Source organism: Toxorhynchites rutilus, chromosome 3 (genome assembly GCF_029784135.1).
Source record: "Toxorhynchites rutilus septentrionalis strain SRP chromosome 3, ASM2978413v1, whole genome shotgun sequence".
Classification (NCBI taxonomy): Eukaryota; Metazoa; Arthropoda; class Insecta; order Diptera; family Culicidae; genus Toxorhynchites; species Toxorhynchites rutilus.
In genome coordinates this window covers 117,773,380-117,799,957 of record NC_073746.1, presented here as the reverse complement: position 1 = coordinate 117,799,957, position 26,578 = coordinate 117,773,380, and the positions used below count along the sequence as shown (strand labels likewise).

The window sequence follows — 26,578 nt, the reverse complement described above, 5'->3', positions numbered from 1 at the left end:
AATCGCAAAAATCCGCTCGCGGCAAAAATAGTTATTAACGTTAACTTTATTTCATAAAAACGTGACCTGTTTTCTGATTTGGCACCCTTAATGAAGGGTGCAGTTCTACGTAAAAAAACGAATAAACTCACCGTTACTCCTATTAATTCGGTAGCATTTTAACCATTTGTCATCTATATATATAAAAATGGATTTCTGTCTGTCTGTCTGATTCTTGTGGACTCGGAAACTACTGAACCGACCGAAATTAGGGGTTTTTGGGGCCGGGGAAGGTTTTTGTGATAGTTTGAGACCCCTCCCCCTCTATAAGGGGGGCTGCCATACAAATGAAACACAAATTTCTGCATTACTCGAGAATTAATCAAGCAAATGGAGCCAAATTTGGCATGTGAAGGTTTTACGGGGCACGAAACGTTTCTATGGTGAATACACTCCTCCCCCCCCCCTCTCTAAGGGGGGCTTTTAATGATGAGTTTTGTTAGAAATACTAGGAATTTTATAGTAAAAGGTTAATTCAACGGGGTCGATTAGAAGATCAATCAATGAATAGTTCTGCGGTTGGACTCATGAACTTGCGCTTAGTAAGAAAACGTGAATATTTGAAGGTATTGATAACAATACCGTGAGCGTAAAATATTTTACACCTTGACCGACTGACATCCACTGTAGGTATTCTAACAATGATATCCATGATGTTTGCCGATTACATTTAAATATTAAGCGCACGGTTTTGTTTAGTAGCATATTCATCCGATATATATGTCTCTTGTTTTCAAAGAACCACGAGATAGTATCATATACGGCTTAGACATAAACGGCTTTATACTAGAAACTTGTTACTCGCTGTACTTTTGGAGGACTTGTCGCAAGGTGAAGATCTGGGCCATCGTTGAACTACCGAGCATTAAACCGTCATTATGAATTTCCACAAATCTGCTTACTATAAACGATGAACGGTAATGGAAAGATGTTCAGAGTTCCCAACGTCGCAGAAATAACTAGAACCTATTTGTAGCGGTTTTAAAATATTATCCATTATTTATTGATATGTATTTTCTAAGCACGTGTCGTCGTGAGAAATAGCACCGAGTATCCAGCGAGTGCTACACCAGCGAAGAACCACTTAATCCAATGCATCTCTGCATAATTTATCTATACACTCGTATGCATCTCTGGGTGTCCTTCCCCCCAAGCCGGGGGAGCTCAGTACAGGTTATACAACTTTTCAGAACGAAACCTGTTGTGCGATCACTTCGGCCGGACAAACGTGATCTTTCGTTCCCACCGTAAGTGCAATCATGTACACACAACCAATCCAAACATTCGCAGCTGACGCGCGAGCGCCGATGCTGGATGTAATGCAATAAAATAATAATTGATTCGATTGCGGGTGGGCTTTCTTTGGAGTGTGGTAACACTGTGTGGAATTGCCTGCCAAATTAATGCTTGAGTAATGTTTTAGAGTGAAAAGTGAAAAACATTAAAAATGGGAGTAAATTGGTAGCGTGTTGATCAGGTTCCAAAGTGTGGTTTATGAATTATTTTTAGGTGGTCAATGTTAATTTAATTATTGGTTATTATTCGTTAGAGCCTTTTGGGTTCCAGAAAATTTAACGCATAATCAATCACCAATTGAGGATTACTGTTACGAAAACCAATGAGGTTTTCAATCGTAATTGCCCTCAGCTGTGTTCTTCTTGTTTCTCTAAATAGACTATTTAATTATCTGGTCAATTTGTTCCTTTTTTTATAATGTCTTTCTAAAACATTAATTTATGTTGAGCGTTCATTGTCAAAAATGTAGAAAAATTAAACATCACAAATGAAACAAAAAGAGATGTGCAAAAACCGCCAACAAGGGTAATCTTACGAAGTTCTTCAGAGTGTTGACTGCGAATGAAGTAAGCGATAAGTGGTCGCCGATAGAATTAACTTATGTAATTACGTACAGAGGAAAAAAGCTTTGCTGATTTAAATAATAGCGTCTGAATATGCATGCAGAAAAAAATCGCAAATTGGTTGTTCAGATGAAGCTGTTTCATGAGGTTGCGGTGTGTCATATATGTTTTCGTCAGTTCATTTCCAAAGTAAATTGAAATGTTATTTCGAAAAAAGAGGCATTCTAGATTTGAATAGCACCTAAGTTTTCAATTTGTGGAATTAATGGTGGAATTGAATACATGATATTTTCAATGACCTACTTTGGAACTTTTTCAAAATTTCAATTTTTCACATAATGTATAGGTAATATACTTTTTCAAACTTTACGTTTATTCGATCAATCATTTACGAAGTGGCGTTTACATTCCCCCAACGCAGAAGAATCGCGAATAAATCATGAAATGTTGGGAACTACTGGTGTAGCTTTGGAATCGGCTTCAATCAATGTGCTCATCAACGAAACCGTAAAACCGCAGGCGGTTAGTCGTTTCAACACGAATACACCATACCGGGATGAAAATCCCCTTTCAATTCATTCTCACAAGTAGCCGCATGATGTGTACGCACGTGTATCTATAGTTCAATCTGGGTCAATAGCGTCGGTAACGACCAAAGGATTTTACACTTTTTCAGTACCAATTAAACGGAACAGTGAACATTTGTTGTATAATTACATTAGTTAGCCATAATGGCTGCACATTGAGTAGGTACCATTGTTTGTCGTACCTTCAAACAATAATTTCTAAATATTGTCATTGCGCCATTATGCAGAACTGCGCCAACCCAGGCTGGTTTGGAGTTATTGTAGCACGCCACAACGAATCAGCCCTTATTATCCACAACGAAGCGTTGCACCTGGGGACCGTGAATGTAAATAAAGATACCTACCCGATTTGCGTGCAAGACAGAGATTACATAACTTGAGGAAGCCAACCGTAACGCACACAGTCGCACGGTCCTCGAAGTGTCTGTCAAAGCGCGCTGCAGACGAATCTTGCAGAACGTGATACTGGATGAGATCGTATTCATCATGTCTGGTGGGGCCTGGTCTCGTGGCCGTGGTTCCCCTCTGCACCCACGTATTTGCATCACGATAAAATCACGTTCGAACTGAACACCGTCGCAAAACTTGGTCAATGGGTCAATGCACTCGAATGCCCACCAGTTGTGGCTCTGCTTCTAGCGTAATGTATGTTTCTTGTTTTATTGATGCCTTGGGGTCATCCGTGGAGATATAAGTATAATGCATCTGAAGCGTCCATTCCGTGGAATCGTAGAAGTTTGGTTTTTGCTGGTCATATGGAACATAAATAAGTGTCCATACTAGAGTAACTTGATTGCATCTGGAAACAAGCTTAGGTTGTATTGGAAGTTGATCTGCATTCTGTATCTTGGAAGTGAGTTCGCATTATTGCTCCAAGAATTTCTGATTCAACTTCATACCTCCAATGATGGCGTGTACAATGTTTAATTAAACCCTTCCCGTATGATTTAATACGTCACACATCAGGTGATTTCACTAGCCTGCTGAGCGTTTTAGCGCCCTATATTAGTCAAGTACCCACGAGTGAGACTCGACGTTGGACGGGAAAGGGTTAAGACAATTATTTCCGCATGTACGCTGGTACATGCGGTAGAAGAACCGTGTAAACTAGGAGGTACTTGCTTCGGTCTATTTTAAACACGTTCGGTTCGAGGTTTCAATCCAACTTGGGAAATTTCGGACGTCTTTCTGGGGAGTGTTGGAAAAGTAGTAATTTTCCTTTTCCTGATGGCACTCTGCGATGTATCAGAACTTCCCGCATTGGGAGCGTCAGCGACAGGCTCGTCGTTCTGCAGGAGGGAGTTAGGATTGCCTGTGTCGTTGGCACGGAATTCTTAAGCATTTCTGCATAAGTCCGTTTTGAAAATTTCTTTAAGGAACGCTTGATTTTTTCCCCTCGTTGTATGTACACCGGGCATTGAGAAAGATCATGGGGGGCCCCGTCGCAATGAAGACACTTGCGCTCTTTTGCGCAAGAAGTCCCATCATGATCTGCGCAACGCTTTTTGTTGCAACGGTAGACGGCCGTGTGACCAAGTTGCTTGCAGTTGTTACAACTCATTACCCGAGGTATAAACAATCGAACAGGTAAACGAAGTGCATCTATCAAAACGAAGTTTGGAAGGGTGAAGCCCTCAAAGGTTACTCGAAAAGAATTTGTCGAACTGAGAACTCTCTTATCATTTATAATAAATACGGATGTCAGTTGGTCGCATGCAAGAATCTTCACAGTTTTAAGCGAAGAGTTCTTGAAGCGACCGACTCCATCCTTGAGTACACCATTTCGGGTCAAACCCTTTTCGGTGATTACGCCGTCGATTTCTACGTTACGACAGGGCACGTATACGCGATACTCAATCGCAAAGAGATCGCAACGGGTTATATCATTTGCTTGGGTCCGGCTGGAGGCGACAACTCGTAATTTGTCTGGCCCCATCCGAGTAATCTCGGTAACATCGGAGAATTTTGACGTAGGACTACGTCTAACCGGAAGATATAGGGGTGAAATGAAAATCTAGGCACTGAACAAGTAGGAAAAAATGCAAGATTTGGAACGCTTATAACTCGAGCAATTCTCAATAGATCGCAAAGGTTTTTGCATGAATTGATAGAAAATATATCTACGCATCTATCATAACGAATAACATTTCATTTTTCTTGAGATAAATAATTGAATAATTGTGAAATATCAAGCATTGTCCAAATGCATTATGTGCCTATTTTTGATTGGTCCATTTTGTGCTTCTCAAATCGTACCGACCAAAACGGGCAACCAGAGCAGCAGCGAAATAGGATGAAGCACGATTGGAAAAGAAAAAGAAAAAATATGATCGAAACATTGGTCGCAGTCTCACACATGCGTAATTCTCGAGGCAGCCAGTCAGCTTAAAAATCCCCGTTCCGCTGCCGTAACGATCATTCTCAACGAAACCGTACACCACATCGTTTCGCATCACATCAGATCAACAAACCAACACAAGCAGCCAAGTCTGGACATGGCAAAGGAGGAAAAGTGAAGGGAAAGTAAAAATCCCGCTCGAACAGTGTTGGTCTCCAGTTCCCCGTAGGTGTATCCGCCAATTGCTCCACAAGGGTAGCTAGGCCGAGCGCGTTAGTACCAGTCCACCTAGCCGGCGTTATATAGTTTCGGCCGCCGAAGTGATCGAGTTGGCTGGCAAAGCTGCTCGCGACGATGAGAAAAGCCGCATTCAGAACAGACCACATTCGGTTAGGTGGACATCAAGACAACAACAGGCAGTTGCAGCGAGTGGCGAGTGGCAAACGCAATCGCAAAACGGCAGCAGGTAGCGAAAGAAAAAAGTTTGTTCTTTATTTAACTGTGAATCCTGAGGCGAATGGCAAACGCAATCGCTAAACAGGAAAGTTTAGCCGAACAAGATGGGGATATTGAGTGATAACAAAACAATAAACTCTTTAGATTAAATATAATTTTGTGATCCTGAAAAGGACCCTTTTTAGCCTGCATGTGAATCCAACAAGCGAACAAATCGTAATGAGTGTATTTTTTTTGCCATCGCTGCCTTTTAACGCTCTTTCGTTCGTCTCGTTGGACTCGCCTCTTTGGTTGAGTCTGCCGATTTGTCTCTATCCTGTGAGCGTGTACCGCTAAAGTACAAAACGCGCTGATCCGCTGAAAAATATATCATTCTCTTTCAAACCGTAAATCAGTGTGGTTGTATGGCATCGTTTCACATCACAACGCATCAACGGATTGGTGCCGGAGCACCAGTATACCTAATAGCGGTTATAGAATTTCGGCCGCCGGAGTGCTCGAGTTGACTTGCAAAGCTACTCACGACAATAAGAAAACCCGCCTACAGAACAGGGCACATTCGGTTCGGTGGCAACAACTAGTTTCAGCGAGTGGCAAACGCAATCGCAAAACGGCAGCAGGTAGAAAAAGGAAAAAGTTTGTTTATACAGACTGCTTTGGTGGCAAAACCAGCCACCGTAAAACACGGCGCTTTTCAGGGCCGTTAAACCTTTCGAAGAAGAGTTATTAAAAGTTTTTCACAATACCAATGCATTCTAAAGTGACATAATATGACATATAATATAAACTGATTTAATTTGTTTATGTTTGTTCTTGAACTTATTGGTGGTTGGGGTCTTTTAAATTGATCATTCAATTTTCACAAACCCATGCATGGTTTCCGAATTAAAAGTGGCTTCAAATTACAACACATTGTATGCAGGATGGCATTAACGAATTTTCTCGGTAGCAAGAACTGCATTCTTTGGTTGAAAATTGACTGACGTTACATCTGCATTGTATAGAAAAATAACTAAGGAGCAACAGGAGCAATGTATTGCTGCTGCTCTGTTCTTATTTTAAAGAATTTTAATCCGAAAGGTCATCCGTCCCTGTATTTACTGTTGGTTTTTCAGAACGCTTATAGCTCGTTTATTTCTCGACAGATCGTAGAGTTCGTCTCCAAAACCTCAGTTCTTTTTGATTTTTATTCATTTTGTTTGAGGAGACTACAAATCTTACATATCATTCGTCTCCGAAACCACAGTTTAAGGTACGATAATGTGCTCAATAGTGAAATATATGATAGTGAATGAGCTGATGACCATTTATGCATTCCCTATCACAGCCATCATTTTGATTGTACGATATGTGCATACGCCGAAAGATGTCCGGCGTTGAACATTTAATAAGTACAAAGTCTTCAGAGAAAAATCAAGAATCAACTATAAGATAGCGAGAAAAAAGTTTGTAAAAAAACGCAAAAACACAACACCAAAGGTGTTTTTCAGAACCCCCAACATGATCATAAAGAGTAAACAGTAAACTAATCCCTTTTTCAGGTAGATAGGTAGGTATTCACGTAGGAGAAGAAAATAAAACAATATATTTGAAATATATATTTAGCAAAAGCTGGCCCTCTTTGTATAGTCCTACGTCACTCCGGTTATGTCCTCGACATTACCCACCCGTCTTTTTTTTTGTCAGCTCTTTAGAGATGCGAATAACATTGAGGGGTTTGGATTTTCGTCTAAAGTACACAATGAAAGGGTAGTGAAAGGGTACACAATAGTGCACCCGTGGCCGAGTGGTTAGCGTCTCACATTATCATGCCGGGTGTTCGGGTTCGATTCCCGTTCTGGCCGGGGGATTTTTCGTCAAAGAAATTTCCTTCGACTTGCACTGTGGTCATGCGTATTCAAGAGCTTGCCCCTCGGAATACATTCAAGGCGTGTTATTTGGCTTAAGAGATCTCGACCAAGTATTAATAAATGACGCTAGTTAATGCATACGTTGAGACGGCAAAAGTTCCACAAGGGAACGTTAACGCCATTCAAGAAGAAGAAGACACAATGAAAGGGGCCTTTGGAGCCCTCGGGGTACTCTGTTTTGACGAAAATCCAATTTTTCTTCGTCCTCTCATCATCAGAAATTACGTTTTCTATTTCCTTCTTTCTTCTTCTAATTTCTACTTCACCTTCCTGTTCTTCAGGGGGTTCTGTATCAGAGATATACATTGGCGTCGTTGCAGGATCCTCCCCGCCTTCAGCCATAGTAATAAATTTCGACAACTGTTCGATATGAACAGAATTTATTGGTAATAAAAAAAATAAATAAAAATAAATATAATGAGATAAACTTCTATTTTAGTTACAGTAGAAAATTATAGTTATTCAAACTAATTTTTATTAAATCAAATTGAAAATGAAAAAAAAAATCCAACAAATGTTCAAGTGCAATATATATGAAGATGGTCACTCTAATGCCAACGTCAAAGCATGTTGATTACGTAAACACCAAGTGAAACAATGGTATTTGTCATGCACAGAAAGTGGAAGTAATGATAGAAAGGAGAAAAAAAAGAAATAAACTTCTACTTGCCGCTGCTGCGTGGCGTATGTGATATGTTGAATGGATCCTCAGCGTCCCGATCGTACACCACTAATTTGGTTGAGATTCACCACGCTTGCAAGCGCGCCGGATGAAAACACACAATAGAATCGATGTGAAAAAACACCTCTATCGGATCGACTGTAGAATGCGTCCGATAAACTTGCAAGTGAGCGAACGAACCCCCGTCCACTTGAAGAAAAGAATCAAGTGATCAGTTGTCGGTGCTGGATGTAAGACTAATATGCCGTCATGTGCCTCTTTTAATTCGACTTTTTTTTAAAAACGGTCCGGGAAAATCCAGTTTGGAGAATTGAATTGGAATGAAACTTTCAATTGAAAGCAGTAATCGTCCTTTCACATGTGAAACTGAAAGCGGGCTTTATATTCAAATGATAATGAATAGGGAACTTTCAATTATCAAGTGAAAGCGTCTGCTTTCAAATTCAAAGGAAACGACAGCAGAACGAAAAAGGAATTAAAGAATCGATATCACAGTATACGGAACGGTTGAAAGTATCTATATAGGGTAGATAGGAGCAATATAACCAGGCGGGGCGAAATGGGCCACCTTTCGTTTGGGCTTGTTATTGAACCAATGACACTTATTTTCAAACAATTGTGTTAGAAATACTCTACTTAAGTATCTCTGTGTAAACCGTATTTAAATTCAACTGTTTTATAAAGATATTGAAGGAAATCTCACACTAACTGATAATCACGAAAACCATATAAAAAGCAGTCAACGAAATAAGCTCTGTACGCTTCATACTGAAATTTATTACTCTGTTCTTTATACCAATTCGTACTGGTATTATTTCTGAACATTTCCACTGATATATTGCGCTGCTTTGCTGTTTCATGTAAAAGAACAGTTTATTTTCATTGAGCGTAAACGTACGGGGCGGAATGGGCATAGCTGCTTGGGGCATTGTGACCATCAACATAACCTGTAAATACTGCTGTCAAAATTTGCAAATATAGTTGGAAATAACTAGATGTGAAATCATGGTGCAAAATTATACCAGAACATCCGAACGTAAAATGTGGCCACAGACCAGCTTGAACGCGGCAGCCTTAGTGCATTGTGTCCCGCGAGAAATACTCAAACGTTATTTACGTTGCGCAGATCCTTTGCGGCTCCAGCAACTCGGATCATTTAGTAATGTTTTAACGACGGAAGTTCTCTTAGCTTGTAGATCAACAACAGTTCTACAGTGTTACGGCGAAAGGAATCCGGAAGCTGGCGTACGATTTGTCCGAAAGATGGCATTTCTCACTCTTTCAATAGCCAAAAGCAATTAATCGGGATGGATTAGTTGGCTGGTTTTGGAGAGCGCCACCCACAACTCTCACTTTGGACACCAAAAGCAATCTCCGCCACCAGGGCACAAGGATTCAATCGCGTTGCAGTCGGGAAATCCTTTAATCAATAGGAGACCGAATTAGACTAAAAATTATTATCTTCATTCAACAAGTATAGACCAGAAATTCCAAAATTCTAACAATGCGGGAAAAAAAGGCAGAAAAGCGATAAAACTTCAGATGAGCGCTGAGTGCTGAACACGGAACAACGATCATAGAATCTTCCACAGGGCACTCTATGTTGCTACTATGGGACACAATTCAGTTCCTCTACGAACGGCGATGGATGGAACCAATGCTATCGATGCCACTCGTGGGTACATAACTGCACAAATATTCTCTGTTCCTGCTTTGAGTAACGTAAAATTGCAGTCCAATCACTTTGATCACATTGTTACTATTTGTACATACAAACTGAATGAAATCCAATGAAACATACGTGAATAGAATAAACTTTCGTTATATGAACTTGTTACGTTATTTCTCAGCGAAAACATGCTTAAATGATTGAATCAACCAACATGGTCATATTGCCCCGCATGGTGGCCCATTTTGCCCCGTAGTGTTCCCGATCGATGGAAATGGAATACATTTTTAAAAGTGTAAATTTTCATCATGAATCTTTTCTAAAGCATTTTCATACAATGTACATCGATCAATAAGGTTTCAAATCGTGAGGTTTTAACATGTAGCATAATTTATAAATGTTCATACATGATTTAGGACGTTTCGTTCTTAGGGGGACCATATTGTCCCTATCTACCCTATCTCCGTTCGGGGTGATGGCTATCATAGAATCGAACACACATGCGAAAGTTTTACAGCGATTCGAGACTGTCATCGAAAAAGACTAATGTTTCTCAATCCTACGACCAAAAAGTGAAGAAGAGGGGCGGATCAAAAAGTTATAAGGCCTATATTTTGCTGGGCAGGGATGCAAAGCGGAATTTGGAGGCAAAGATGGGCTCGAGAAAACTGTACTAAGATTTGAGTACAATATATTAGGTCGAGGAAAAAGAAATCTATTTTTTTTGGCGTGAAAATCAAAACTTTATTTGGGATGTTTTGGATTGTCCAATTTGGGTCAAATGTGCATCGTTTTGTGGTATAATGTGTTGCCATTTGAAAGGTAGTCTCATAACGCCTCCCTCATTATGGTCCTTATTGACGAAAAAACCACTAATCGATTTTCACAATCTTCGCTCGATCCCAATTTCTTATCACTTAGAAGTTTTGCAATACGAGAAAAGGCCATGAGAAAGCAACTCATAATAAATTTTCACTTTCAAGTCCCAAGCACACAATACAACCTTTCTGGACGTTAGTCGTGGTTTGAGTTTGAGCTGCTTCACCACGCTTTGACCACTATCGTTTTCACAAAGTATTGTCGTATGTGACTCATTTCTCATTCCCATCATTCGTTTAAGAAATGGGTCGAATAATGCCGTTTGGACAAGGTTTCTCCGATGGGAATTCGATCATCCATCGACATTGAAATTAAAGAATTTCTTTTTCCCCAACCTAATATAATTGCGTGGTTATTGGACGACGAAACGCACTGCCTGAAAGTTTTCCTTCAAATTCCTGGGCAGGAATTTTATATCTCGGTTGACCGGAAGAGTAACCGAAAGGATGTACAATCAAGAAGAAATCGAAATTCTCCAGAAAGTTACGGCAAGCAGTCTGTAGTTATCAAATTCCACTGAATTGTGTTACAGTGGTTCCTTAGGAGATGAATTTGGTCAACATTCCGAAACTAACGGCAATTGAGGTGTGCTGGTCAATTGTGGAGCATATACTGAAGAAAAAGGGTAGAAGTGTAATTGAACTGTAGGATTTCGAGCGGAAATGGTATTAGGCAGCTAAACATGTGGTAACAGGGTAAGAAGGAAGCTTAAAACAATGGTCTTGAATAGGGATACCATCTGGTCGGAGTTCAAAATCAGAACACCTGTTACAGCTACGATTGTGACCAAACCATTATCATTCTTTTGTAATATAAATAAGGTACACCGGGGCAAGTTGAAGCGATTTTTTCGAAGTTCAACTTGAAAGCTATCTTAAAAAATCACTAAATCACTAAATTCAAATCTGTTTGCGGTATATATATAAGGTACGACAGATGACTTTTGATAAAAAATAGGGATTCACACTGGATGTTTCGAAAAAAATCAATTTTTGAAATGTTTAGCTGTCATATGCATTGTATCCATTTGTCACGTAGAGCGGGGTAAGTTGGAACGCGGAACAATCATGAGTTTAATGTGCAGTTTTGCTTCTTGAACTACCTACAACTGATTTATGAAACACTAAATTGTAAGCATTACATATAAACATTAAGAAAAAAAAGGGTTTTAGTACACGTGGGATGTCATATAAACACAAAATGGACACTACATACTAGAAATAATATTCGAGTCAATCTCATCAAGAATACTATTTTAGATGCTTTGATGTCAGAGTAGAGTTACTCAAAATGACCACTAATGAGGTTTATGGTAATATTCGAATATTACGTAACGTATTCAGAAAGGAAGAAGGGGATGCCTAGTGGAAACTTTTTTAGAAATAAATCCAACTAAATCTTAAATATTCATATGCAAATGACCATTTGTTACATGAGGGAGTCCAAAATAGTAAACATATTGCGTTACGTAAACATTCAACGACCCCTAATTGAAAAATTACCAAAATTTGACTTATATCATGCCTGTGTATTCATACATTATGTAAAACAAACCGAGGAACGGAATATGAATAGCTATTAATTTTCTAATTCATCATCATTCATTCATATAGCAATCATCGATAAATAACGTCCGGCATTACTGCAGAATGTTTGAAAAATAGTCGATTTTAACTGGTTACAACTTACCCCAGGGCTGGAAAAAAAAATAATGTGAGTTAAAATGCTCAGAGCTTTGCAGAAAAAGACTTTTCAGTCCAGTTTTCAAAACCACTACACTGATCACCCCTATTTGATTACCTGACGTGCAATTCTGGCGACATTTTTGAAAAAATCAGTGTTTTCGGACCGATCGAGTCAGCGCGCAAAAATGTTCGTTCTGATTCCAGGGAACAAGGAAAAGTAAACACAGGCGCGAATTGTATTGAGGTATTCCAATATTCTTGCAATGGCCGTCATAATGTGGGTTGAAAGATAATGTTTACTATAGATATTTTTATCACGTCAATCCACCATTCCTAGTAAAAGTTATGGTTTCGTTTTAATTTACCCCGAATTTCAAATTGCCCCGGTGTACCTTAAATTAAAACACGTTTTATGTGATTTCATCACTTCAAGAGTCAAAAATACTTAAATCTATTTGTTTAACATGTCTCCCGGCCAACCCATTCGGTAAAAATACTCCGGTGATGGCTTCTGTTCTGTATGAGCACAGGAGATGTTTGATCGGTTTCCGAGTCATCAAACATCAAGCGTAATTGTGCCGGAGATTATGATGTATTTTATGATGTTTGTAACGCAAGAGCTTTTTTTGCAGCCCAAATCTTCCGAGCGATTTCATTTTTACACCACATAATTGAACATGGATTTCGATGTGGATTCCATTGAATATTCTTGCAATGTTTTGGTGTTTGGATACGCTTTTTCAAATCAGATTTTCTTGTAAGAGTGACATAATAACAAAACGAACAAACCGCTATTGGCCACCAACACTTAAAAATCACATACGCAGCCCTTAGCCTCATACCTATTACGTCTTTCTGTGAGACAAAGGCACTTCCGACGCAAATCGTCGAAAAAATGACACTTCCGTTTAGCCATTTTAAAACCAATTTGGAATATCGAGACAAAACACAAAAACGGGATGAAATGAAAACTTAGAATGACATTCAGATGTAAGATATAACTGTCACTCTCTACAAGCTTGCAAAATTCTAGTCACCAATAAGAAAGCTTTCCATTTAAAAAAACAAAATACAAAAAAAATTTAAGTGAAGGTGGAAGGAAGCCACAAATGGCTGCCACAATGGCGCTCATTTCTTTCATCTACATCGTTCACCCTTTCCCGAAAATCAAACATTTTGCGAAACAGTATGAAGAAAATAATCGTTTTCGCACACTTCCCATCAAGTAATACCAACCAAACTCTAATCGATTACCCATATGATATTATATTTTCATCTGCCGTTGCACTGTATAGTGAAAAACGTCGGAAAACTTGAGCTAGTGCTCTGAAAGTTAATTTTTCATTTTTCATTTTTCCGCAATGGTTTTGTTTGCATTGGTGAAAGCATCGTTATTTTTTCGACACTGATGCCAGACAACATCATCGAAACAGCTATAAAAACCACTCAATAAAATGTTATTCCTGAGTCATAGCGAAAATTATATTGCAGAGCTCGGAACACTACCACGGCTGCCTATGCTTTCAAAAATTTTAAACGGAAAAGTATTACATTCAATCAAAATGCCTCGGCCAACGAAGAGAAGGGTTAAGGCTCTCCGAAGTGAATATATGAAAAGAATACGATCAATGAAGGAAAATATTAAGGAATTATCAACATCGAGTTACTGTGCGGAAGAACTTGTTAATACCAAAAGAGCCCCAATTCGCATGTGTTATAAATTTGCTCATGTTACGCTCGCGTATAATCAGAATTTTACTTCATATGCAAATACATGTTATATATATATATATTTATATTTGCAATTGTTCATCGGTTCACATTGTTCATACATTTTACATTAGTATTGAATTGTTATTTTTTTTAAATATATTCTAACACTAGTGTCAGTGAAGCACCACACAGTCTGATAAGTGAATTGATCTATTTACGTGTACCTTGCTCTTCACTCACAAACACTATTACCCCATAAATACACGTAGTTTCACCCATACTACTACAATGGCTTCCTTCCACCTTCACCTTAAATGGCATATGATTCGTCAAAAAAAAAGATTTTTTTATGAAAATCAGGATACATGCTAGAATATGAAATATAAATCAGGACGCCCCAAAAGCATTTCAAAATCAGGACATATCCTGCTAAATCAGGACAGATGGTATCTCTTGTCTTCGAACAATCATAATACCTACTATTGTATACCTATTACATTTAACTACGGAAAAAAATGCATTTTCAAACCCCAACAAAATTTTATTTTTCGAATTTTCTTCATGGTCAAGTACGGCAACACTACAATTTCAACCCAAAGAAATTCACGGCTTTGTGTACATTTTGGTATGGTTGTATCACCGGGCCGAACTTTTGTGATTCCAAATTTGCTCGCACGCGAAATCACAACTCGTATATTTCAAGCACTTATGGCTCATTTTTTTTCTGGTGGACTTACAAGACTTTGACATCAATCGATTGGGGCACTTCATAAAAATCTATTACAATGTAGATATTCATATATGTTATGAAACTACAGCGCGGACTCGATTATATACAGTTTCTGGTTTCTTTTCACTGTATATAATCGAATCCTGTATATAATCGAGTCAAAAAATATTTTTTTATTCGTTTTTCTTGCAAGTATTTTTCGTTTTTTGAATATGAAAGAGGAATTTGATTTTTGATTCATCCCCTTAAAATCAGAAAAAAACCGTTCTCACATGATAAAAATTAATTTATCCAAATTCCCTCAGGATGTGGTAGACGATCATATTTGATGCAAAAAAAATAATCCTCCTACGCATATGTTCGAATTTCAACAATGACAGAGTTATTGAACTTTTTTTTTGTTTCGGGCTTTGTTGCATCTAACTGGCTCTACATTACAAAGTACGCTATGGAATACGATTCTGTTACATTCATTTGAAAGATGAGGAAATTTAGTACAGGATAAAGTAGTGGAACATCTAAATTAGTGAATTTTGATAACATTTTGGAAGTGAAAAACTTAAAAGTAAATAATTTTTAATGTGTTATTATAAATTTTATCCTAGAAATGTATATTAAACTAGATTGTTTATATCAATCAAATTGAAGCTCTCTAACCGCCCTTCAATTTGTTCTCTGACACCCAACTTCTACCTTTCTTAATTTGGCAGCAATATCGATATAAACAATTCTTGATGGAAATTCAAGCAAAATCTTCAAAAATCACGATTTTTACCGCACTGTACATGTAATAACCACTTAAATTACACTTTAGCGTTGAAAGGTTAAATTTCTTTTTGACATAAGTCATATTTGAAATATTTAAAAAAAAAAATTCCAAACTGTATATAATCGAGTCAAAAATTGTATATAATTGAATCATATATAATCGAGTCTATATATAATCGATTCCGACCTGTAACTATCGCACGTTTGAGAAATATCAAGAATTATTCAATCGAAAATCCCGCGGTTTGATTGGTCGATTGTTCATTCAATACGAATACGGGACTACGCAAAGAGCTTTTCGTTTGTTTTGATTTTCTGCTGCACTAAATCGAACGTCTCGATTGACTCAGTACGCACTCTTCCAGTTTCACCGTTCGAAAGGAGCAAACTGCGATTAATTACCATGGGAACGTCGCTCGCTGTGTAAATCGAAATACTTTGTATGGAAAATCAAGGTAAAACCGACAATGTGAGTAAAAACGACACCCTCTGATTTCTTTCAACTGGAAAAGAAAGCAACCGATTCCCAGGAAACACTTAGTATCATGATGGAAACACACTTCCCTGGCTCAATCCAATTGATTTCCGGACACGCACAAGTCTTCAACACAGCTCAATCTCGTCTAATCAGAGACGAGAATAGAGCCAATGAATTGGCTAGGGCTGTCTTCACGAAGTCAAGGGTTGAATGGGCAGTGGATTCCTTGAAGCCCTTTAAATCTCCAGGACCAGACGGGATTTATCCGGTGCTGTTACAAAAAACGGAGATGTTTAGAGCTAGTATGGTACTAAGCTACATTCTTAGTAAATGGCGAGAAGTCCGGGTTATATTTATTCCCAAGGCTGGCAAACGTGACAGGACGACTCCCAAATCGTATAGACCAATTAGTCTAACATCTGTCATCTTAAAAATGATGGAAAAGGTCATTGATCTCCATATCAAATCATCATATTTGAACAGGAGACCATTGAGCAAATTTCAATTTGCCTACCAAGCAAATAAATCCACTGAAACAGCGCTTCACACGTTAATTTCAAAAATAGAGAAGTCTTTAGATGCTAAAGAAATCTCACTTACAGCTTTTCTTGATATTGAGGGAGCATTTGACAATGCATCTTACAACTCTATAAATAAAGCTATGAAAAAATGTAGTTTTGACATGTGCATCTCCAACTGAATACATGCCATGCTAACCAACCGACTTATAACAGCTAAATTAGGAGGATCTACTCTAACAACGAAACCAACTAGAGGTTACCCTCAAGGAGGAGTTCTGTCTCCTCTGTTGTGGTCCCTAGTTGTCGACGATCTTCTCAATAACCTAGCTAATTTAGGATACGAAGTCATTGGTTTTGCTGATGACATAATCATCTTAGTGAGGGGTAAATGTGAGTATACTATTTCCAATAGAATGCAAACAGCCCTTAACTACACGCTCAAATGGTGCAACTTGGAAGGACTTGGTGTTAATCCTTCAAAAACAGTCATAATTCCATTTACCAGAAAAAGGAAGTATAAGATTCTACCTCTTAGATTGGGAGGTGTACAATTGGAGCTTTCAAAACGAACCAAATATTTAGGTGTCATGCTTGACCAAAAACTAAATTGGAACAACCAACTGGAGTATGCAATATCTAAAGCCCAGACTGCTCTCTGGAGTTGTAGTAGTATATTCGGGAAAAAGTGGGGACTAAAACCGAGAATGATTCACTGGATTTACTCGGCAATTGTGAGACCCAGACTAACATATGCTTCGCTAGTGTGGTGGCCTAAAACTACACAAATATCAACTCAGAAAAAGCTCGATAAACTACAACATCTGGCATCTACGTCTAGATGCTCTTTTATACCTTCTACCCTTGCACCAATATGTGCAACTTGAAGCGGAAAAAGGTGCTCTTAGGCTTAAACGTATAAAACATTTACTAGAAGGAGATTTCACAGGGCAGTTACAAATCCTGAAAGAGTTTCAACTGAACACTACAGTAAGCATGAATGAAGACTGGATGGAAACAAAGACTAACTTCAGTGTTCCCTTCAAAGTGATTGAATTCACTCGCAACGAGGGGGTCTCCGTAGCCACATTGGTTGCGCGTTCGCTTAGTAAGCGATCGATCGTGAGTTCAAAACTCAGGACCCTCATTGACCATCTTTGTGTTGTTACAGAATAGCTATGTCCACGCAACAATCATCAGCGATGGAGATCGATCCACGGTCGAAATAAGATCGATTCATCCATACAACTGCACTGCTCTGCAAGACACATCGCGCTGCTGTTCTATAAATAACTCAACAATGATCAATCAACTGTCTCCGCTGTCCGGTGGTTCAACTGGATAATGGAAGAACAGAAAGAATACTCTTACGCCTTAATGGCTACTGTGTGAATGTACCATATGTAATGGTATAGAAGAAATACTGGCGAATGGCAACTGTGTAATGTGCTAATTATAGATATATGATATCTCTGTTACAGCTAAAATGCTAATGAGCCTTAAATAAATAAATGGGATAAAAAAAATCGCAACGAATGGGAAGAAGGCGGTCCCAAAACTCGTCCAGGATCACTCTTGTTTTATACCGATGGATCTAAAATCGGTAAATCTACGGGAGCTGGTTTTATCCATACCTTCGTGGGGGGATTTTCAAAGTCCTGGTGCGACTATCACTTATTCCCTGAGTGATGGAACGAACTGACACTGCATACATAGCAAACTGGAGTGCACTACATTAGATCAAACTAATGGTCGCAGTGGTACAATGCTCCTACAGAAGAAGAAAGCATTTTTTTTGCTAATTTTCCGATACTCTCTGTACACACTTGCCATTTCTTACGTTTCGAGTCACCATACAGAACTGAAGTTGCGTTTTTGTCAAATCAAATAACAAAAAAAATTGATTAGCTGGAAACTGGAAACAGTCCGTGTAAAAGTTCGCTAAAGGAATTTAAGTGTTTTAGTCGGAAAATGTTGTAAAATTATATACTTCTTGTGAGTCTAATTCATCTCAGATCATTGTTCAGTGTATTCTGTGAGTCAGCGGGTGGTTTTGTTTGAAATTTCAAGTCTATAAACTGACACCCGGTTTGTGTTTCTCTGAGAGGAAAAATGGGTCCTCATTTTTGTTACCTCGTGTTTGTGTTTCCAAGACAAAACAAATGAGTCGGACTCATATTATAACAGCCAAGTTCAACGTTGAGTAAGGTATGTGAACAAAAAGGCTGCCAGGCCTCATGTTATCTTTCGATTAACGCTCATCGGCCTCATCTCTGGTGGATGCTCATCCAAGCTTGAATCAACACTTTCGCGTTTACTCCGAACCAGCACCAGGAATTTGTCCGTCACTTGCTTGAGCTTGAGAACCGTCTGGCAAAAAATCAATGTGGAACATTTTTGCCAGTAAGAAAAACATAATTGCTGGCTGAAATTTCTAGACCAGGACATGAGCCATCAATGAACAACTTTTTCTCGCAATCGAAATACAAGGATTTGTTTGTTTTGTCTTCCAAAATCTGTGCAATCCAATTACACCAAGGGTTTTTTTTTTACGCGGGGGATACGTACCTCGTAAAAAAAACCGCGTTAATTGAAAAATCCGCGTAGAAAAACTGCGTTAATTTGAAAATCCGCGTAAAAAAAACGCGTTCATTGGAAAATCCGCGTGAAAAAACCATGTCACCTAATGATAGATATCAAATACTACGTTGAACGGAAGCAAAAAGTTGAGTGTTGTTCGCTTCCGAAAACCCGTAATTTTTGCCTGCAATTTCATTGGTTACTGGTAGCTATCGGTTTTCCTCACGAATAAGGTCATCTGCTGTGGCTAGAAGATTTCCTTGTGATTTGTACACTCTAGTGCCGATGCACGTGCAGTACCACTGTTGGACCGTCCAGAGCTAAGTAGGCAGAGAAAGACATTCACGAATCGCTGCCCGTAAAAACCCCGTCCCGTTGTACCGCCCGGTGAGCTCCCCGTTACCCAACACCTAAAATCCACGTAAGAATCGTGATAAGGTGCAGCGCTAATTTCCTTAATTACCGTAATATGCTCTGAGAGAGTTTAAGAGAGAAATGTGAGCAGAGGGAGAGATGTAATATTGCACTTGCGTTGCGTTAATTTGGAAATCCGCAATTGGAAAATCCGCAATTGGAAAATCCGCGTAAAAACCTCGTAAAAAACCGCGCAAAAAAAATGGGTGGGTTATATCTATGATATAACCGCAAGGTTGACGTAGGACTATCTTAGCGTAGCCATCATTTGTTTGTATTGATTAAAATTTTGATTGAACGAAACAATTCCCGAATTCAATTAAATTCAATATATTTGCTTTGTGAGTAAAAAGATTGTATAATTCCATATTAGGTGAATTCATGCATTGTGATAGATTATGTTCTTCGTTACAAGTAAATTTAATGACAGTCCTTTTACGTTTGGTATGATACCTAGGACAAAACATGTGAACGGAAGAATTATCAAACGATTATTTTATTTTACGTTTCCTTCTGATGTTTGCATCTCTCAAGGGTACGTATTTCTCGAACCACGAATTTGCTTAATTTGATGAACTTCAGGCACTCAGTTTCGAATTTGACATGTACGTCGAACGCATGTTGTTTAATCAATAGGCGTCATCGCAGCAATTGGTTATCAACATCTTGCCTAATCATCAAATGGTATGCGTAGGAATTCAGTGAGCAGAAAATATTAAGGCATATCCTTCAATGCAATCTTGAATAAACGAGCCAAAACGTGGTGTTCGTACCCGCTTTTGTAATCCGTGTTAGGAAAACACTTTTTGGAGTGCAAAAAAACCTGCGAGTGCCGAAGAACCCCGGAAGACCGTTTTAAGGAAGTATATTTTAGTTTGCACAAAGGCAAGCGAGTACAAAAGTACTCGCAGTTTGTATTTATTTGCTGAGCCGATTTCCCCAGACATCTTGGTTTTGAAATCTGTGTTAGACAAACACATTTCAGTCGGAACAAAAATGCCCCCGACATGCATGAATTTGCAATGCCAATTTCCTCAGACACCTTGGTTCTAAAGTCTGTGTTGGAGAAACACATTTCAGTCGGAACAAAAATACCCCCGACTTTCATGTATTTGCAATGCCGATTACCCCACGCTCCATGGATTTGAAGTCTGTGTTAGAGAAACACATTTCAGTCTGAACAAAAACACCCCCGACTTGCATGTATTTGCAATGCCAATTTCCCTAAGCTCAATGTATTTGAAGTCTGTGTTAGGGAAAGACATTTCAGTCGGAACAAAAATGCCCCCAACTTGCATGTATTTGCAATGCCGATCTCTCCAACGCTGCTTGGTTTTGAAGTCTGTGTTAGGGAACACATTTCGATAAGAACAAAAGTCCCCATACTTTCATGTATTTGCAATGCCGATTTCCCCAAGGCTGCTTGGTTTTGATGGCTGTGTTAGGGAAACCGTAGATCGGGCCAATCAAAATGAGGTAGTAAGGGCGTTTAGATAACGCTTAACATTTTACAGTTATTCAATTGATTATCTAATCAAAAATAACATTTTATTAATTGCGATAGAAGCGTAGAAATATTCTTTATCAATTAATGCAAAATTCGACTCCTACTCAATGAATGATCAACAGATTCTGCAAAGTGGTTTATGAGGAGCTTAAGAGAGGTTCTGTAACCATATGAAGTCAATGCAACTTGTAAATTATTGAAATTCTCAATCTTTATTGAATGAATTTCTTGATATTTTTATTGAGAATCTCGTTATATAATTATGAATTTCCGTACATGATTTTCTTCATTCGTAAAAATTGCGTTACTCTATCACATAAAATGTTTATTTGTGCAAAAATAATTTTCAAATTCACTTCATGCACAAAAGCTGAGGAATACAGCTTGGCGATGCCAGATTTCTTCATTTTCAAACCATTGGTTTTCTGAGGAGACGTATCAATTTTGTTCAATTTTGGTTCAAGTTATCAACTTGTGAAAACGTTTTTTCGTCTCGGATGAGAATATAACTCGCTCGAATGCGATTTACACCCCGTGATCAATAGTGAAGCATCTTGGATGTATTCTGAGTGTCAAGCTCGAGAACACACGTGTACCAATCATTCACATTCAATAAGTTAATGATGAAAGAAACAGATCTAGTTTTAAAAATCAGCCACACTGATAAACAATTATTCGCTAGCAACTACCACAACACTCACCTGCAAGATGTAACCGAGTGACGTTAGGAGAAACATCACCACGTCCAGCACGGTATGCTTGACGGATGCTTTCCCGCGGCCAGGATTGATCTCGGACTTGTCGAACGAGAACGGCTTTCCATTGCTAGACATCATCTTCCAATGCACACGACACGCACGCAAACGGATGTTTTCTTCACCAAAAACGCTGCACTATTTCGCGATAAGTGGCACTCTGACTTCTCGAGTTACGACCAAGTACAAACCACAGAGCCACTACATCGGTTGTTACGTTGGTTATTTTCTATTACACTATTTTTTTTTCTTTTTCGATTGTGCCGACTGGCGAGGAAAAACTAGTTTTCCTTCGAGCTAACCTCGTTGGTACACCGTTTAGCGCTAAAAATTTCCTAGCAAGAGCACCACCACAAAACACTGAAGGCCCCGCCGCACCAAGCCGCTGCACGATATGGCTTCGAAGGCTTGCCGCTTCTTGGAGTTTTCTTCGGTTGCCAATAAACTATTGCAATATCTGCTTCACCATCTATGAGAGTGCTTAGTGCCTTATGTTAATGTAGCACTTGTTTCCACATTTCACTTTTATGTGCTCGTTTTTCCTTCACACTCACCCACACATGCATCTATTACCTTTGCTGATTTTTTTTTATCGTGGGTTTATTTTTCCGCTGAATATCACATTCGACCTTTGTTTTCAACACGATTTCAACACATGATTGTAGCTAATTGCTATGCTGCCGGTGCGTGGGTGGATCGTAACTTCCTGTCCAAAGTGAGAAGAGCAAGAATTTAGCAACAGAGCGACAGACAAAAGCCGACACGCGAAAGAATCGATCCAAGAACGGGAGGACAGCGTGCGTTCGCGTTCGTGTCCAGGATTCGAATGAACCGGATGATGAAAACATGGCCCGGCAAGCACTGAGAACAGTAGAGAGCGTGTACGCGCGCGCATTGAACGCACAACACTTTTGCATAAGAAGTCGAATGGAGAACAAAAGTGACAGCCGCAACAGCAACAACAACAATGGAATGCTTACATTTGCTAGATAATCCGAATGGAGGCGCCCCGCAAATTTATAGCAGCAATTTGAAAAAGTTTTTCGCGCAGAGAAATTACTAGATGATGACCCCACGAGGTGTTAGAACAATGCAACAGATGCGTGGGAACTGATGATGATCTGATATCAGCTTTCGAACAACTTAGTTGTCAAAGCATCTCATTATTTTGCTCATATCGTGAAAACTATTGAGTTTGATGAGCATGTGTAACATTTCGCAATCACGACCCACTGGAATGCTGCAATTGCACGAAACACGATGGCATTGGCACTACGTAGTATAGTGAATGCGATGTTCGACGTGAACTTCGAGTGCATTTGTGCATCGATTCGAATCGATGATGATGTCTGGTTTACGGTAGATTGGTGCTTTGTTGCCACGAGCAGACCTACGAAGGTTCTGTTGGATCTTCATAACAACAGTTGGGATAATGTGTTTTAGATGTCATGCCATAAATTATGTCAGCGCATCTCAAAATGAATTGTAGGTGAATTCTGCCATACAAATGAAACACAAATTTCTACATTACTCGAGAATTAATTAAGCAAATGCAACCAAATTAGGCATCTGGAGGTTTTATGGTGCAATAAATGATTCTATGGTGGACACTCCTCCCCCCCCCCCCCTCTCTTAGGGGGGGCTGCCATACAAATGAAACACAAATTTCTACATTATTACAAAACTTTCTGCATTACTCGAGAATTAATCAAGCAAATTAAACCAAATTAGGCATGTGGAAGTTTAAGGGTATAATAAATGATTCTATGGTGGTTCGACACTCCTCACCCTCTCTAAGGGGGTCTCCCATACAAATGAAACACAAATTTCTGCATAACTCGAGAACTAATCATGCGAACGAAACCAAATTTGGCATGTGGAGGTTTTAGGATGCAATAAATGCTTCTATGGTGGTTTGACAGTCCTGAACCCTCTCTTAGGGTGGGCAAATTTCTGCATAACTCGAAAACTTATCAAGCAAATGGAGCCAAATTTGGCATGTGAAGATTTTAGGGGACACGAATCGTTTCCATGGTGAATAGACACTCCTCCCCCTCTCTAAGGGGAGAAAAGGGTAGGAGTCTGTCTTTATTCTATCATATTTTCTGTATCAAACATTTATTCCATGTAACGGAGAAACATGTTATTTACAAGTGTTTGAAAAATCTTGAACGAGAATTATGTCTGAAAATAATCTGATACTATAATGATGAGTTTTGGTAGAAGTACTAGAATTTTTTTAGTAAAAGGTAAATTCAACGGGGTCGATTAGAAGATCAATCAATGAGCAGTTCTGTGATTAAACTCATGAACTTGCGCTTAGTAAGAAAATGTGAATGTTTGAAGGTATTGATAACAAAAAAAACATATTTTAGGCCGGATGAAGTTTGCCGGGTCAGCTAGTAAACTAATAAAAAGTGTAGTATAAAGATTTTAATAATATGGTTATAATTTTATTATTTTTCTACATATCCTATAATTACACTGAGGTGATTATTCTATAAAATTTCTTTTGAAAATCTTATCCAATTTGAACGAGGAAAGTGTCACCTATATGTGGGTGACGGGGCGACGATTTGTTAATGGCTATTCAACTGTGTGATCTAGCTGAACTTGAGAAATGAATCAACGATTTTTTTAGAGGAGTTCGAATAGCTGTAGTGCCGTGAACAAAACTTTCAGGTAAATTTTGATCCATTTTTTTGGAAAAAAAAACCGGATGAACATTGGAAATTGCAGGAAGCGCTACTTTCATGTTCTAAAGAAAAAAAATGCATCTGATGGACAACTATTGTATATGAGTATTTTGCGATTTAGTAGTAAAACTTACATATGAACTTAATGAAGTTATTATTGGGGAAGCTACCACGGATAATTCATCCAATAGAGCCGAGCATCCGATATCGGATATCTTTAACTGAGCATAGAATATCTGAGCCGAGCATTGAGTATCTACCCTAATATGCTAAAAGGTACGACTAAATGATCTTTCTGTACGACAACACATGTACCATGCATTTGGTACATGTACCACATGTACCAAATGCGACAAGAAAACTTTGGAGGTATATCAATGGAATGGCATTCCCAACTGACGTATTCTTCGGACATTGGTATAATACTGGCAGCTACTACTTTATCCGGTTTATTACTCATGACCGAGCCGAATAACACTTCACTTCAATTCCAAAAGTTGTGTCAATTCTTGGAAATATAAATTTTTATTTAAAATATTTTTAACAATGATTTCTGCTGAGTTGAATTGAATTGAGAAAAAAAGGAAGCTCGAAAAAATCTAATCTCTTTTTTTCTGCATTTTTGGGAAGTTTATGCCCTCAGAAATGTTGTCCTGAAGGATTTTTTGATATTTGATTTGGTTGGAAAGTTACAACAATAACTATGAGGTCACCTTAAGGGAAATATCACTGCTGTACGAATCTTTAAACACGTTTTTCTCGAAACCATGTTTCTTCAGCTGATGATATCGATATTTCAGGATCTACTCGACCGATTTGGTTGAAATGTTTTATCAGCATGTAAAAATGAACTATCTAAAGCATAACATAGCCGTTTTTGATAGCTCATTTTTTTTATTTTTTATGAGCTTCTTAAGAGCGATTTTTCATGAAATAAAAACCTTTTTTTTAACAAAAGTGGCATTTTGGCAAATTTTCGAATTTTCAAAAACCCCAATGTAGCGCTTTAAGTATTGTCCTAAAGTCTCAAAATATTCATTGGGATTCGTTCTGCGACATTCCGTTGCTTCAGAACCAATACCACCAGCAAGGTACTGATTTTCGGACAGCGTCTACGCATCCAGCTGTCAACAGCTTAATAATCATTATTCGTGCACTAAAAAAATGGAAAAACACATCTTCAAATATACTTTAAACAATAATCAATATACCCGAACACTTCACTTTATTCCTAACATCCAAAAAAAAAAATCACGAAAATTCATTATTTTCCGACCTTCCAGCCAGTGGCCCCCTTAACACGGACTTCGAAACCAAGGTGTCTGGGGAAATCGCGTGTACGTTTGTGCTGTAAATTACGAGGATAATCAAATTTTCTTGTAACGTAGAACATAATCTATTACAATGCCTGAATTGGTATTACATGGCATTTTTTCAAATTCCTTACTTACAAAGGAAATATTTTGAATTTAATTTAATTAAACATTTTTTTCATTCAATTAATGATTTATTCAATACAAACAAATGATTACTAAGCCAACGATAGTCCCACGTCAACCTTGCGGTTATGTCATAGATATAACCCACCCATTGTTTTGGCAGGGTTGGCACAGAGAGTTTTCTGTTCGTTGGAATCGGGGCTCTGGCAACCCTATATCTATCAATGCAAATTGAGCGTAGGCAGCATAAAACAGGGCTCGCGCTTAGGGGGCTCACGTATTGTTTAATGTTTGGAGTCATATATGTTAATATTTGATTAAGTTGTATAGTTTCCTTTGGCAAACGATGTTTGGATACCTATCCTGAAGCTTTCTTGGCGATTTGCAATCAAAATCACTGATGGAAAATCGCACGGAGCACCTCATTATTAATTTTAGGTTATGATTTCTATGCTATGGTTTCTATTTTTTTTTCTATGCTGGCTACAAAAAGGCGGCCATCTTAGCAATCCCTTGGTCATAAGAGCTTTGAAAGGTGTTACATTTGCAGTTACTTTTGCTGCAGCTATTCATGTGGCACTCACACATTCCAACACGCAACACAATATGCGCTCACTCACGCAACATTCGCACACGTAACGGTAACGGGAGGCACTCACTAGCCGACAAACACACATACACACATGGTAGTATTGGTGATAGACTGCTATTAGAAAACTAACACAAAGGAGAGCAAAATAACCACGCACGCCTCGAGCGGGATAAAAAAAGGATTAGTGGCGATACCACGGTCATGAACGGTTCATTTTTCCCTCTTCGCGCTCATAAGTGCTCGGGTGATGAATAATAATTCGCAGAAAGCATTAAAGTGGGGCT

The 26,578-nt window shown here is 38.6% G+C and overlaps 1 protein-coding gene across 6 annotated transcripts in view; it reads right to left on the bottom strand.

Moving 5' to 3' along the window:
- Positions 1 to 26,578, bottom strand: part of LOC129775813 (short-chain dehydrogenase/reductase family 16C member 6) — a 94,505-nt gene that overhangs the window by 46,456 nt on the left and 21,471 nt on the right. For all 6 annotated transcript variants that reach the window (XM_055780928.1, XM_055780930.1, XM_055780926.1 and 3 more), the window contains exon 2: positions 21,514 to 22,273. In XM_055780928.1, coding sequence (XP_055636903.1) covers positions 21,514 to 21,648 — 135 coding nt within the window. In that variant the 5' untranslated portion in view covers positions 21,649 to 22,273. The remainder of the gene's footprint in view (positions 1 to 21,513; positions 22,274 to 26,578) is intronic.